Raw genomic sequence first — 15,906 nt, forward strand, 5'->3', positions numbered from 1 at the left:
ATAATTTGCTGATAGCAGAAGAGAAAATAGACATGTAAAAGCTACACCGCTGGTCAAGTCCCACATTACTCACTGTGCAGTGAAAGATTTTCTTCAATCGATGAACTATTTGGCTGTCTGTGCACAATATAAGATAAACCATTAGTATGTATGTGCCATCTATTTTTCCCTGTGACTGGGTCTGACTGTCTTGTTGCATCTTTGCAGTCAAGACGTGAGGTGCAGTTGCAGCAGAAGCTGCTGGAGGAGCAGTTCTCCCTGCTGCAGGGAACGGTCTCTGAGGCTGAGTACATCATTCAGGACGCTGTGGCCAAGCTGGACGACCCCCTGCATATCCGCTGCACCAGCTCCCCAGGTTAAAATAAGTGAACATGCTCACAGAGAGGGTGCTTAGGGATCCTTAGCTAGTAGTGGTGTTCATGTCACTTAGAATAGAAAGTGAGATCCATTCGGTTATCTCAGTTTATATCCATCCGGTGTATATATACTCATTCCATTCATTATTTTTGGATCTAGAACAATATTGCATTTCAAACGTTTCCTTTGTCTCTCCACCACCACAGATTACCTGGTCAGTCGGGCAGAGGCCACTTTGGGCTCCATTGACAAAGTGAAAAAAGGTCACTCCGACTACCTGACGAACAGGGGAGGTGAGTTGCTCATTACTTGGTACTTCGTGTTTTTGATATACTGTAATTAGTAGTCTTTGAGCAACCACAGTGATAGTCATAAGTGACAGAGCTGGGATGTGTTTGAATTGGCAGTGATACCTTCTCTCGCTGTTTGTATTTCTGTTCTCTAGATGCTGGTGGGCTACTGAGGGCCCTGACCAACTTCTCCCACCTGGCTGCTGACACCATCATCAACGGCAGTGCCACAGCACACTTGGCTCCCACTGACCACGCCGACCGTAAGAACATTCTTCGCTTCAAGTAGAATTAATTATTGTTTGAAACAGGCATCTTGTTGTATCTTACTGGGATTTTACTAGATGAGATATTGAATCCATTTGGTATGTGATTATAGTGTCACAGAGTGTGTCTTGCACTCTGCAGGTCTGACAGAGAATTGCAGGGGCTGTGCCACTCAGAGTCTGCAGTTCCTGAAGGATCTCAAGTCCAAGGCCTCCCTTCAGAGGGCAGACCCAGCCTCCATTCGCATAGTGATTGAAAAGATCCTGAAGCTGGGGGAGGTGAGGGGCTACTGGGCAGTCTTCTCCATTTCTCCCACTCTTCTTTTCCTACTTCTTAATCTCATCTCCTCTTCCAATGTTTAGGAGCTGCGACCTAAAGGAATGGATGTGCGACAGGATGAGCTGGGAGATCTGGTGGACAAGGAGATGGCAGCCACATCAGCAGCCATTGAGAAGGCAGTGAGCAGAATCGATGTGAGGATCACAGCCATATAGAATCTAGAGCACCGTACTGTAGCTAGGAATGCCATATAAAGCTCAACCCTATGTTTTACAACGTGGGTAAGTCATTCTGTATCTAGACATCTCTCATTTGCCGTCTTTCTGTATCTAAAGGAAATGATGAACCAGGCCCGAATGGACACCTCAGGGGTCAAACTTGAGGTCAATGAGAGGTCAGTACTATATGTGTTACTTGCACTGTTTATGCATTCATCCCCTTTCACTCACCATGATATTATTCCTTGTTTTATAGAATCCTCTACAGCTGCACAGACCTGATGAAGGTAAGATTACTTTTTCGATTGACTTACACAAAAGGTCTGATCGACATCCTAATAATGCTGCGTTTAAAAAAAAAAATGTATATATATATATATATATATATAGACAGCTATGGGAAAAATTAAGAGATTACAGCAAAATGATCTGTTTTACTATTTATAGGTATGTGTTTGGGTAAAATTTAAATGTTTTTTATTATATAAACTAGTGACAGCATTTCTCCTAAATTCCAAATAAAAAAATATTGTTATTTAGAGCATTTATTTGCAGAAAATGACAACTGGTCGAATAACAAAAAATGTGCAGTGTTGTCAGACCTCGAATAATGCGAAGAAAATATGTTGATATACATATTTTTATACTGTTTTAACTTAAGAAGAGTTCAGACATCAATATTTGGTGGAATAACCCTGATTTTCAATCACAGCTTTCATGTGTCTTGACATGCTCTCCACCAGTCTTGCACATTGATGTTGGGTAACTTTATGCCACTCCTGCCTGGCGCAAAAATTCGAGCAGATCGGCTTTGTTCGATGGCTTGTGACCATCTTCTTGATCACATTAGAGGTTTTCAATGGGGTTCAGGTCTGGAGATTAGGCTGGCCATGACAGGGTCTTGAGCTGGTGGTCATCCATCCACACCTTGATTGTCCTTCTGGAAAAAACAATCCTCAGAGTTGGAACATTGTCAGCAGAAGGAAGCAAGTTTTCTTCCAGGGCAACCTTGTTCGTGGCTTGATTCATGCGTCCTTCACAAAGACACATCTGCCCGATTCCAGCCTTGTTGAAGCACCCCCAGATCATCACCGATCCTCCACCAAATTTCACAGTGGGTGCGAGACCTTGCGAGGCCTACAAGCCATAGTGTGTTATATATATATATATATATTTTTTTTTTTTGCATTCCCTCCTTTCCTCTATCCCACTCTCAGGCCATCCATCTGTTGGTCCTGACATCCACCGACCTACAGAAGGAGATTGTTGAGGGCGGAAGGGTGAGTCTTGAAATATAGAATTAAATGTTGAAAATGTCATGGAAATCCATCCTATCATAATCTTTTAGCTAAACGTCCTGACCACTGCTGGACTTGATGTTCTCTCTCTAGGGTGCAGCCACTATTAAGGAATTCTACGCCAGGAACTCCCGTTGGACTGAGGGACTCATCTCTGCCTCCAAAGCTGTGGGATGGGGAGCCACGCAGATGGTGTAAGTGTATTATCATGAGGGTCATCTCAGCTTGTTATTGTGTGAGTGATACAGAAATGTCCCATGTTAGAGGATTGGGAGGATGATGTGTTGCTTGCTTGGTTTCTCTCACAGTGAGTCTGCTGATAAGGTGGTGCTGCACACTGGCAAATATGAGGAGCTCATTGTCTGCTCCCACGAGATCGCTGCCAGCACGGCACAGTTGGTCGCATCCTCCAAGGTGGGAAACAAACTCAAACGTTTGAACTCAGTGCTCCCTTTCCCCTTAACATTCTCTGTTTATTTTCCTCTAGGCCTCATGTATTCCCTCAGGGTTCCATTTTAGCATCTGTGTTAATTTGTATTAATGACTTGGGAAATGGGCTGCAACCAGACAAGTTGCATCTGTATGCAGATGCAACGGTCATCTATTCAAAAGATCCTTCTCTGGTTCAGGAGGTTGAAGAGTTCAACTGCCTTTCAGTCACTGCAGAGCCACCTATATGGTCTCAAACTGGTCTTGAATGTACAAAAAAATGAATTATGACTATACCAGATCTCATTCTCAGCTAGAAAAGGGTTAGCATTTTCACATCTGGAGGCACATCCATTGAAAAGGTGTCATCCTACAAATACCTAGGTATATGGTTGGACGACAAACTGTCGTTCAAATTTCCTATGTACTGTCTTGTGAGGAAACTGAAATTGGGTTTTTATTTTCGTTTAAGGCTTGCTTCCTGTTTTGAAATATCACATGGAATAATGTAGTAACGAAATAAGTGTTAATGTAGTAATCTTCAAAGTAGCCACCGTTTGCTTTGCACACTTCGCATTCTCTCAACCAGCTTAATGAGGTAGTCACATGGAATGCATTTCAATTAACAGGTGTGCCTTGTTAAAAGTGAATTTGTGAAATTACTTTCCTTTCTAATGCGTTTGAGCCAATCAGCTGTGTTGTGACAAGGTGGGGGTGGTATACAGAAGATAGCCCTATTTGGTAAATGACCAAGTCCATATTATGGCAAGAACACTTCAAATATGCAAAGAGAAACAACAGTCCATTACTTTAAGACATGAAGGTCAGTCAACCCGGAAATGTCAAGAACTTTGTCTCTTCAAGTGCAGTCGCAAAAACCATTAAGTGCTATGATGAAACTGGCTCTCATGAGGACCGCCACAGGAAAGGAAGACTCAGAGTTACCTCTGCTGCAGAGGATAAGTTCATTAGAGTTACCAGCCTCAGAAATTGCAGCCCAAATAAATGCTTCAGATTTCAGTAACAAACACATCTCAACATCAACAGTTCAGAGGAGACTACGTGAATCAGGCCTTCATGTTCAAATTGCTGCAAAGAAACCACCACTAAAAGGACACCAATAATAAGAGACTTGGTTGGACCAAGAAACATGAGCAATGGACATTAGACCGGTGGAAATCTGTCCTTTTGATGTGAGATTTTTGGTTCCAACCAACGTGTCTTTTGTGAGATGCAGAGTATGTGTGGTTCCCACCGTGAAGCATGGAGGTGGTGGTGTGGGGTGCTTTGTTGGTGACACTCAGCGGTTTATTTATAATTCAAGGCACACTTAACCAGCATGGCTACCACAGCATTCTGCAGTGATATGCCAGCCCATCGGGTTGGTGCTTAGTGGGACTATCATTTGTTTTTCAACAGGACAATGGCCCAAAACACACCTCCAGGCTGTGTAAGGTTTATTTGACCTGGCCTCCACAATCACTTGACCTCAACCCAATTGAGGTGGCTTGGAATGATTTGGACTGCCGAGTGAAGGAGAAGCAGCCAACAAGTGCTTAGCATATGTGGGAACTCCTTCAAGACTGTTGGAAAAGCATTCCATGTGAAACTGGTTAAATAATGCCAGGAATGTGCAAAGCTGCCAAGGCAGAGTAGGGATCTGAGTGTCACCAAAGAGTGGCTACTTTGAAGAATCTAATTTTAATATTTTGATTTAACACCTTTTTGGTTACAACATGATTCCATATGTGTTATTTCATAATTTTGACGTGTTCATTCTACAATGTAGAAAATAATACAAAATAAAAACTTTTGAATAAGTCTGTGTGTTCTAACTTTTGACTGATACTGTATATATTCAAATTCTGCCCCTATCACTATTTCTCACCCTCCCTCTCTCCTCTGTGTTTAGGTAAAAGCAGACCGCAACAGTACAAAACTGACAGCTCTCCAGCAGGCTTCTCGCCATGTGAACGAGATGGCAGCCAACGTGGTGGCCTCCACCAAGACAGGCCAGGAGCACCTGGAGGACAAGGGTTAGTGTGTGTGTGCGTGTGTCTGACCAAACAGAAGATGTGAATCCCCTCAGGCCCTAAAGTCATATGGCTGTGTTTGATGTTTGCCTTTCTCTTTCTTCTGTAGATACCATGGACTTCTCTGGAATGTCTCTCATCAAGCTAAAAATGGAGGAAATGGAATCACAGGTGAGTCCCTGTGTATGTGTCTGTTTGAGCCTGTCTGCATACATGTTTCTGTTTGATTGTAACCCTCTACTGTATGAGTAGGTGAAGGTGTTGGAGCTGGAGAATCAGCTGGGTAATGAGCGTCTGCGCCTGGGAGAGCTCAGGAAGAAGCACTATAATATTGCAGGTGTTCCAGCAGCAGACCTCCCAGAGGGCAACGGACTGGACCCCTCGCTTGCCCCTGTTGCACCCTCCTCACCCAAATCCTCCAAGCCTAGTGTCATGAGGAAACCTGACTTGGCTCAGAAACCCAACTTACCGCCTAAAAATATGGTAAGAGAACACAGTCGCTGGGTTTGTGTTCATGTTTAGGGTAGTACTTACTGAAAAAACTGCCACATAATGCCACATTTGAAAAATACTCTTATGCTGCACCATTTAATGGTAAATTATTTTTTCAAATGTGTGTTTTCTCTTGTCATTGCAGTTTAGGTAGACAGCTACAAGCTAGAGAAGGACATCTTCATAGTGGATGGTTGGGGTGATCTGAGACACAGCCATCTTATGACGTGGACACAGGGTCCTTTTGAGCTGCCTCCAACCGGACAATCCTCTGTCCCAAACTCTCTGCCTATTTCTTTTGCCAAACTGGAACTTGTGCTCCCCTCTTCTTCAGCCTGGTTTTATCTCTCGGTGCTTTCTGCCTGTTAAAGAGATACGCTCTATCCTTTTTATAGATAAACCACAATGTGCCACCGAGGCGGTATTCTTTGTTTTTGTGGACCATAATGGTATCAAGAACTGAAAGGGAAAATGTTTTATGGAATTATGCAAATCGTTTGTAATGGAACAATGTAATTTTGTGTTTCTGAGCTTTTACTTAAAGCGACTTTTAAAAGACCGTTGTGCATATAATTGTATTAGTATGGACAGGATCACTTTAACATCATAAAATGACAGAGTATTGAATTAGGCCATATCTGGGACAGCCTCTTGGTGCACATTGTTTGGTAGCCTTTTTCTGGAGTGCGTCACTGTATTTTTTTGGTGTTATTTTTCTATGTTGGTTGCTGTGTGGGGGAAGGAGGGAGACATTGGCACACAGATCATGCGGGAAAGCACATTTTTACACAGTCCCTATTCAATGTCTCTGCATAAGTTCCAGGGTGTCATTCCCGCTACTTCCTTAGCTTGAACCTATATGTAATTGGGACTGTAGTCTCGTCCTCACCCCTTTCCATATCACTACATGCATGATCATCAGTAAGACCAGGGAGTGAGGTGTTTAGAGATCTCCCAACGCTGTTTAGGTTACTGCATTTGATTCTAGATTTGACCCATTACCCGCAGGTCAAAGAACCGCTCGATCAGTAACTATACACATGGACATAATTGTACTTATGTATTTTTATATACAATAGGAAATTTACTCAATAGGGATTTAATCTGCACATCACAAATTATTCTTTGCATCTCTTATGTGCACCCTGAATGTCTCTAACACTGGGTATGTAAAACTGGCTATGTAGTTACAGGACTTTGGTTAAAAAATTTGGCACACAAAGGAAATCTCTGTACTTGACAATGAACAAGTCTCACCTTTTTTAAAGGGACGTTTTTTTGTTACTTTCCCAGGCTGAAAAGGGATGGAATATGTGAGAGGGTGACGGCATAAAGGGTCTATACAGGATGTACAGTATGTTGAACCCTTCTTTTGCTTCTGAGAGCATAAAATGCTTTCCTGTTCTTTCCTCTGTATTAAACGTGTTTTATATATTAAAATCTAGTAATATATTTTAGTAAAGACTGCTGTTACTGTGGTTCCTCTTTATACATGGCAAATAAACAAATGTTAGATGTATGTTTGCCTCTTATTTTGGACACAATAGTTATCATGAGCAGGTTTTTTATTTTTTTTTATCCTTTACGCTTATGGGACTTGACCTGTGGATAGGATACATTTTAAATGTTTCTTATAGAAGAAATATTAAAAGTATGTCACTTTACCCCTAGCTACATGTACATATTACCTCCACTAACCTGTCTCTTGCACATTGACTCGGTACTGGTACCCCCCTGTATATAGCCTCGTTACTGTTCATTTTTAAAACATTTTAGTTATATTTTCTTGACTCCATTGTTGGTTAAGGGCTTGTAACCTTTTGAATTCGGCTAATGAGACAAATTACATTTATTTGGTAGCAATTGCAGGGCAACAGTTTATTATACCAAAGGTGAGGCCACAACAGTTCACCTGACACTAGACTGAATCCAAACATTACACTGTTGATTTTGTGCACTTTACATGTACTGTACTCTTAGCCGCATTTGTTGATAACAAAATTGGAAAATACTCTGGATACATTCAGTAACATGTTAATATCTTAATGTGGGGTAGTGCAACATGAGACAACCAATGATAAGGACTAACTGGTGTTTCCAAGTGGCTATTCACCTCTCCAAAGTGCACAGTTCCTAAGTAATCTCAATGCAGTTTTATGACTTATAGAGTCTTCAACATTAGATTGATTTGCATCCAAGACAGATTTTCATGAAAATATTCTAAAACCTGCACAAAATAATCTGCGCATTTTCCCACCAGAGATGTTTCAACCATACGGGCCTTTTGTGGATAAACATTGCATGTTTATCAGCCCAGTTGTAACTTTTTTTTCATGCTTCAGGTAATTCATCCTCATGAAATGGTTGGAAACCTAGTTTATAAGGTGCTTTTTGAGCTCTCCTAGCTGTGCCTTTTGTGGAACTGGGGCAAGCACACTTGTTTGGAACACAACCCTGCATCCCTGCCACCGCACAATTACTGATGTAATTAATTTGTAAGCCAGTTGCCAACATGATTAGCTAAATTATAAAATTATATTAAGGTGTAAGGCTTTCACAATGCAATTCAGGGGAAGGAGTGCATTCAGGTGTATGTGCGGTGGCACATTTTCTTCACAATAGACAAGCATAGGCTCATTCTGTTCAGAACAACCCACTGTAGGCTACATCAAACATAGGGAACAATATTAGTTTAATGATATGGAAATGTGAAATGCACATTTGGACTTGCAGGTGTTTGGCTTGCTTGTATGACATCAAAGTGGTATTTATTATAATCATGTTCAGAACCATATGATAAAGGGAGCATATAAGCAGACGATTGATTTATATTTCTCTAAAACAGGCTTTAGGCTACATGTGCCTCACCAAGTCAGAAAAGTAGGCTAAATGAGGGGAAAAGGGACCAAATTATTAGGGTTAGGCACATGGGCTACTAACAGCTTACTACACAACATACACTTCATATTACTTTCTTAGCTGCAGTATACATATCTCTGTGGTATATTACATAATTTATGCAGCAGCATACAATACATTTTTGGACTCACCTTGTGCTGTGATCATTTGAACAGGAAGGTGGTGTGGCGATCCTTCATGGGCCATTGTCATCAAAGCCTGGCTTTCTCTGGATTTATGGTGCTTTCAAGACAACTGGGACATCAAGGTCAAATCATGACGACGTCAGTGATCTTCAGGCCGGAGCTCTAGAAAGAGGCCCGAGTTTCTGACTTGCAATTCCAAGTTGGATGACCATTCAAAATGTATTTACCCAGTCTGATTTTTTTTTTCCATGTTCCCAGTTGTCTTGAACTCACTGAAGTCTGAGATTTCCCAGTTCTGAGTTTCCAGTTGTTTTGAGCACGGCAGAAGTCATGCTGGTTTGACAGCATGGCCAATGTTGAATGTTTATCCTTTAAAGCTTGGAAAAGAGACCCTTAAACCCAGACTTGGACAACACACCCACTCCACTGAATAGCAGGCTAGCAATTGCTTTTCAATGCTTGCAGTTAGCCACTGATTCCTTTCAAACCACTCATTGTTGAATTTATGTTTTCCAACTTGTGTAATGTTTATGTTCAATGGCTGATGAGCACTGAAACGTTTTATCTATAATTTCTCTTCATATGACAAGGATTGAAAATGATTTGCCAGTAGATTTTCAACTTGATTCATGATGATGACTGCTAGCTTGCTAGCAAAGATTTTGAAAGTATAATGTTGACATGATCAGTCCAATCAAAGCTACTGTAGATTTAACGTGATTAAATGTAATTTTATCTGTGGCCAGTGACCTTGAGCCTTCTTGGATGGGCACTTCTAATGTAATTCTATGGCAGCATCCAAGGGGCTGGAATTTTCGAGCTCTCCCCATGAGTGACAGAACACTGAGCCAATTACAGTGCAACTAGAGAACATTACCCCTACGCTCCGTATTTGCCACTGGCTGCCCCACCACCACAGAAAGCACTGAGCTATGCTGAAACACCTGCATTTTGGAGCTGCCTTACTCAAGAAAGCAAAAAAGACACCATGTTTATATGCAGCTTTATTAATTAAATTATTGTTAGATTTTTTACATTGTTTGCAAACTGATATGTGACATGTATTCATTCCAAAATAACATGGAAAAGAGGCAAAAAATATATATATTTTAGCTAAACGGGTGGGGCTCAAAACAGGTGGTGCGCTGCCCTGAATGACGGGTCGCCAATACCCAAACGTCTACACATACATAGAGTCCTCTTAATTTACAGATTTTCCCTCACTCAGACAACCAAAAATCTTCAAAGTTGCCCAATTAGCGGGAGGGATGGGGTCAAAATAAAGAAGAACATGGCTGACGTTTTAAATTCTCCCAACCAATTGTGCAATTTTGTTATATTTTTGCATTTTGTGTAACTTCTTTTTTTAAAAACTTATTGTGTACATAATGTACCTGCTACCATCTCTTATGACCAAAAAAAACTTCTGATCATCAGAAAAGCGATTACTCACCGCGGACTGGAAGAAACTTTTTCCTTTAACAAGTCCGACGAGAAGGATATCCTGCTTTCACTGGAACATGCCCAGATCCAAGCCTTTTGCATGAAGAAAATACACTGGAAAAGAGGATGCAGATCGGGGATCCTTCGGAGAATCTGGAGGCAAGCGAGTAAACTCCCAATGTCTTCCATTCTCCTTGCTAACGTTCAATCGTTAGAAAATAAAATTGATGACCTACTATTAAGATTATCCTACTAACGGCACATTAAAAACTGTAACATCTTGTGTTTCACCGAGACGTGGCTGACGAAGAAACGGACAATATAGAGCTGGTGGGATTTTCCATGCACCGGCAGGACAGAGACGCTACCTCTGGTAAGACGAGGGGTGGGGGTGTGTGTCTTTTTGTCAATAACAGCTGGTGCACAATGTCTAATATTAAAGAAGTCTTGAGGTATTGCTCGTCTGAGGTAGAGTACCTTATGATAAGCTGTCGACCACACTATCTACCAAGAGAGTTCTCATCTGTATTATTCATAGCCGTCTAATTACCACCACAAAGCAAAGCTGGCACTAAGACCGCACTCAACCAACTCTATAAGGCCATAAGCAAAGAAGAAATTGCTCAAACAGAAGCTGCGCTCCTAGTGGCCGGGGACATTAATGGTCTAGGATCCCCCCCCCCCTGGTTGCACATGTGACATGCTGGTAAAAAAATTGGTAAAACTGATTTAAGTTTGCTCTCAACCAACTATATAAGGGCATAAGCAAAGAAGAAAATGCTCACCCAGAAGCGGCGCTCCTAGCTTCTTTATAAACTTGATCTCCACTATAAAAAGTATCTAGACATTATCTCACATTTCTTTTAGACTGTCTGACATTTGCAACACAGTTTCAATTTTGAAATTCGATCTCCAGCTGTCCCATAGTAATGAATGTGTTGGTCTGGACAAGACAGACAGGCAGCTTTTCTCAGCCAGTCGAAACCATGAATCAACCGGCATCATTTTTATGGATATATGCAAAGAAATGTCAACTGAAAAAAGGTCAAATGCCATTGGAGTCAGTCAGCTAGGACAGCAAAGGCTAACTTTTTCAAACAGAAATTTGCATCCTGTAGCTCTAACTCCAAAAGGTTTTGGGATACTGCAAAGTCCATGGAGAATAAGAGCACCTCCTCCCAGCTGCCCACTGCACTGAGGCTAGGAAACACTGTCACCACCGATAAATCCACGATAATCGAGAATTTCAGTAAGCATTTCTCTACGGCTGGCCATGCTTTCCTCCTGGCTACCCCTCCTGGCTACCCCAACCCCGGCCAACAGCTCCACACCCCCTGCAGCTACTTGCCCAAGCCTCCCCAGCTTCTCCTTCCCCCAAATCCAGATATCAGATGTTTTGAAAGAGCTGCAAAACATGGACCCGTACAAATCAGCTGGGCTAGACAATCTGGACCCTCTCTTTCTAAAATTATCTGCCGCCGTTGTTGCAACACCTATTATTAGTCTGTTCAACCTCTCTTTTGTATCGTCCGAGATTCCTAAAGATTGGAAAGCTGCCGCGGTCATCCCCCTCTTCAAAGGGGGTGACACTCTAGACCCAAACTGTTACAGACCTATATCCATCCTGCCCTGCCTTTCCAATGTCTTCGAAAGCTAAGTTAACAAACAGATCACTGACCATTTTGAATTCCACCGTTCCCCACTCCGCTGTGCAATCCAGTTTCCGAGCTGGTCACGGGTGCACCTCAGCCACGTTCAATGTACTAAACGATATCATAAACGCCATCGATAAAAGACAATACTGTACAGCCGTCTTGATCGACATGGCCAAGGCTTTCAACTCTGTCAATCACCGTATTCTTATCGGCAGACTCAACAGCCTTGGTTTCTCAAATGACTGCCTCGCCTGGTTCAGACAGAGTTCAGTGTGTCAAATCTGAGGGCCTGTTGTTCGGACCTCTGGCAGTCTCTATGTGGGTACCACAGGGTTCAAGCCTCGGGCTGACTCTTTGCTCTGTATATATCAATGATGTCGCTCTTGCTGCGGGTGATTCCTTGTTCCACATCTACGCAGATGACACCATTCTGTATACATCTGGCCCTTCTTTGGACACTGTGTTAACAAACCTCCAAACGAGCTTCAATGCCATACAACACTCCTCCCGTGGCCTTCAACTGCTCTTAAACGCTAGTAAAACTAAATGCATGCTCTTCAACCGATCACTGCCCTCACCCGCCTGCCCGACTATCATCACTACTCTGGACGGTTCTAACTGAGAATATGTGAACAACTACAAATACCTATGTGTCTGGCTAGACTGTAAACTCTCCTTCCAGACTCATATTAAGCATCTCCAATCCAAAATTACATCTAGAATCGGCTTCCTATTTCGCAACAAAGCCACCTTCACTCATGCTGCCAAACATACCATAGTAAAACTGACTATCCTACCGATCCTCGACTTCGGCGATGTCATTTACAAAATAGCCTCCAACACTCTACTCAGCAAACTGGATGCAGTCTATCACAATGCCATGCGTTTTGTCACCAAAGCCCCATATACCACCCACCACTGCGACCCTTATGCTCTCGTCGGCTGGCCCTCGCTACATATTCGTCGCCAGACCCAATGGCTCCAGGTCATCTATAAGTCTTTGCTAGGTAAAGCTCCGCCTTATCTCAGCTCACTGGTCACCATAACAACACCCACCCATAGCACGCGCACCAGCAGGTATATCTCACTGGTCATCCCTAAAGTCAACACCTCATTTGGCCGCCTTTCCTTCCAGTTCTCTGCTGCCAATGCCTGGAACGAATTGCAAAAATCGCTGAAGTTGGAGACTTATATCTCCCTCACTAACTTTAAGCATCAGCTATCTGAGCAGCTTACCGATCGCTGCAGCTGTACATAGCCCATCTGTAAATATCCCAGCCAACTACCTACCTCATTCCCATATTGTTTTTATTTACTTTTCCCCCCTCTTTTGCACACCAGTATTTCTACTTGCACATCATAATCTGCACATCTATCACTCCAGTGTTCATTTCCTAAATTGTAATTACTTCGCTACTACAGTTTATTTATTGCCTTACCTCCTTACTCCATTTGCAAACATTGTATATAGATTTTTCTATTGTGCTATTGACTGTACTTTTGTTTATCCCACATGTAACTCTGTGTTGTTGTTTATTGTCGCACTGCTTTGCTTTATCTTGGCCAGGTCACAGTTGTAAGTGAGAACTTGTTCTCAACTGGCCTACCTGGTTAAATAAAGTTGGGGGAAAAAATGTTTTTAAGTGATTGTGTTAGTTGTGTTGTTGTTGGCTAGCTCCTCTGAACAACAGTGCCCTGACGAGAGAGCACATTTTCGATGCCAGGCAAAATTGCACCTCATTAGCTCATTGTTAATAGATGCATCCAAATAAATGTCACTAGAAAACTGCGTAAACAAATGCAAATACAGCTGCTGTTTGACGTGACTTTAAGTTAGCCATAGTTGGCTAGCTAGCAAGCAAGGGATAAAAACTTTACCAGCCAGTAAGAAAATATTTAGAATGAACGACTGGGAAACATCCATAGATACAGAATAAAAAGACTGAACGACTGGGTCGTGTCTCTGGCAACCAAACCGATAGAACTAACCAGCTGGCTTGGGTAGCAACCCTAGATTTGTGTCGGGACTATATCTTGTGGAAGGATGAAATAGTATGAATAAATTCATCATAATAACATTTTTAATGAAAATATGTAAATCATTATTTGAATATGTTGGTAACCCATTGTATAAAAGTTACAATACCCTTGAAGCCGGTGTTTGGAGGATATATTGGCACAGTTTGCTGGCCTGCCACAACACCCCTGACAATATATCCTCCAAACACCGGCTTCCCGGGCATTAGGGTACTATCCTCACTAACAGAAAGTATGAAGTTAAATAAATGCTAGCCAGCTATTTAGCATTAGCTAATGTCTGCTAGCATAGCTTACTAGCCCCCAGTTAGCAGGGCTAGTATTAGGATTAGGGGTCAGAGTTAGAATGGGGGGCTGGGTTAGGATAAGAATACGGGTTAGGGTTAGAATAGCGGTTAGGATTAGAATAGGGTTAGGTTAGGGTCAGAAGGGTGTAGGGTTAGGTTAGGGTTAGAGTTAGATTAGGGGTCAATTCTCAACCATTCTCCACCATTGGCCATCAGACTGTTAAACAGCCATCACTAACATTGAGTGACTGCTGCCAACATACTGATTCAAATATCTAGCCACTTTAATAATAAAAAATGGGATGTAATAAATGTATCACTAGTCACTTTAAACAATGCCACTTTATATCATGTTTACATACTTTACATTACTCATCTCATATGTATATACTGTTCTCTATACCATCTACTGCATCTTGCCTATGCCGTTCGGCCATCGCTCATCCATATATTTATATGTACATAATCTTATTCATTCCTTACACTTGTGTGTATAAGGTAGTTGTTGTGAAATTGTTAGATTACTGCATATTACTGCATGCTAACCATGTGTATGTGACCAATACAATTTTATTTGATTACTAAAATAGATTTCATTTTTAGATGAGAGTTTACAAGAAATTATATGATTATGGTGGCTATTTTTATTTTACCTTTATTTAACTAGGCAATTCAGTTAATAACAAATTCTTATTTACAATGAAGGCCTACCAAAAGGCAAAAGGCCTCCTGCGGGTAGGGGGCTGGGATTAAAAATAAACAAATAAAATATAAATATAGGACAAAACACACATCATGACGAGAGGCAACACAACACTACATAAAGAGAGACCTAAAACAACATAGCAAGGCAGCATCACATGGCAACACAGCATAGTAGCAACACAACATGGTAGCAGCACAAAACATGGTACATGGCTATGGTGAATATGCACTTCGTTATATTCTGAATGCTATTGAAAATGAGCAGGGTTTTAAGGCAGCTGCCTGTGCTTTTAATGTGCCACCCAAAACCTTGAGGCCCACTGGCCCACTCTACCAATAGTTTTGTAGCTATTGTGTTAAATAGCACATGTCTACTCTGGTCTTGGCACATGAGCTCTAACCAACAGTTTGCAGATACAGTGCGGGTAGGCTATTCTACATGATGAGATTATTATGGATAATATTTGTATTTTCCAAACGGCAGTCGTGCAACAATCATGTCACCAGAATAAGACCCTCGATATTTATTGGAAAATAGCATCAAACTAGCATCACGCCCAAATGTTCCATTTTTGATTTGTTAAAAAAGTTTGAAATATCCAATAAATGTCATTCCACTTCATGATTGTGTCCCACTTGTTGTTGATTCTTCACAAAAAAATACAGTTTTATATCTTTATGTTTGAAGCCTGAAATGTGGCAAAAGGTCACAAAGTTCAAGGGGGGCGAATACTTTCGCAAGGCACTGTATTTTGTGTGTGCATTTATAAAATTGTACTTCCTGTTTTCATCACAGTTGTCGTTGTATTTTATGACTACTCGCAAAAAAACTGTGGATGGAAACGTGGTTACTGACCAATAAAACAAACTTGGTTTCCACAATGCTTTTTGGGGTGAACCTGTAGCAGGACGAAGGGATGACGTTTCAGCACCCTTCTGTGACATGACATTTTTCAACTATCATAATCATTTCATGAATGTAAATAAAACATTATTGTAAAGTTCATGAAGGGGAGACAAATTACCTCACTCCACAAACAAATTGTGATGGATGATAATGATTATTTGAGTA

At 41.5% G+C, this 15,906-nt stretch overlaps 1 protein-coding gene across 3 annotated transcripts in view; it reads left to right on the plus strand.

Moving 5' to 3' along the window:
* The window catches only part of LOC109880047 (huntingtin-interacting protein 1-related protein-like), a 32,050-nt gene extending 24,930 nt beyond the window's left edge, over nucleotides 1-7,120 (plus strand). For all 3 annotated transcript variants that reach the window (XM_020472277.2, XM_020472284.2, XM_020472291.2), the window contains exons 19-32: nucleotides 208-355; nucleotides 564-650; nucleotides 803-910; nucleotides 1,056-1,192; nucleotides 1,277-1,387; nucleotides 1,529-1,587; nucleotides 1,668-1,698; nucleotides 2,629-2,691; nucleotides 2,803-2,903; nucleotides 3,018-3,123; nucleotides 5,051-5,174; nucleotides 5,281-5,342; nucleotides 5,424-5,654; nucleotides 5,809-7,120. In XM_020472277.2, coding sequence (XP_020327866.1) covers nucleotides 208-355; nucleotides 564-650; nucleotides 803-910; nucleotides 1,056-1,192; nucleotides 1,277-1,387; nucleotides 1,529-1,587; nucleotides 1,668-1,698; nucleotides 2,629-2,691; nucleotides 2,803-2,903; nucleotides 3,018-3,123; nucleotides 5,051-5,174; nucleotides 5,281-5,342; nucleotides 5,424-5,654; nucleotides 5,809-5,817 — 1,377 coding nt within the window. In that variant the 3' untranslated portion in view covers nucleotides 5,818-7,120. The remainder of the gene's footprint in view (nucleotides 1-207; nucleotides 356-563; nucleotides 651-802; nucleotides 911-1,055; nucleotides 1,193-1,276; nucleotides 1,388-1,528; nucleotides 1,588-1,667; nucleotides 1,699-2,628; nucleotides 2,692-2,802; nucleotides 2,904-3,017; nucleotides 3,124-5,050; nucleotides 5,175-5,280; nucleotides 5,343-5,423; nucleotides 5,655-5,808) is intronic.
* The last annotated feature ends 8,786 nt before the right edge of the window (nucleotides 7,121-15,906 follow it).

The sequence above is a fragment of the Oncorhynchus kisutch genome, linkage group LG3 (assembly GCF_002021735.2).
Source record: "Oncorhynchus kisutch isolate 150728-3 linkage group LG3, Okis_V2, whole genome shotgun sequence".
In the NCBI taxonomy this organism is placed as follows: Eukaryota; Metazoa; Chordata; class Actinopteri; order Salmoniformes; family Salmonidae; genus Oncorhynchus; species Oncorhynchus kisutch.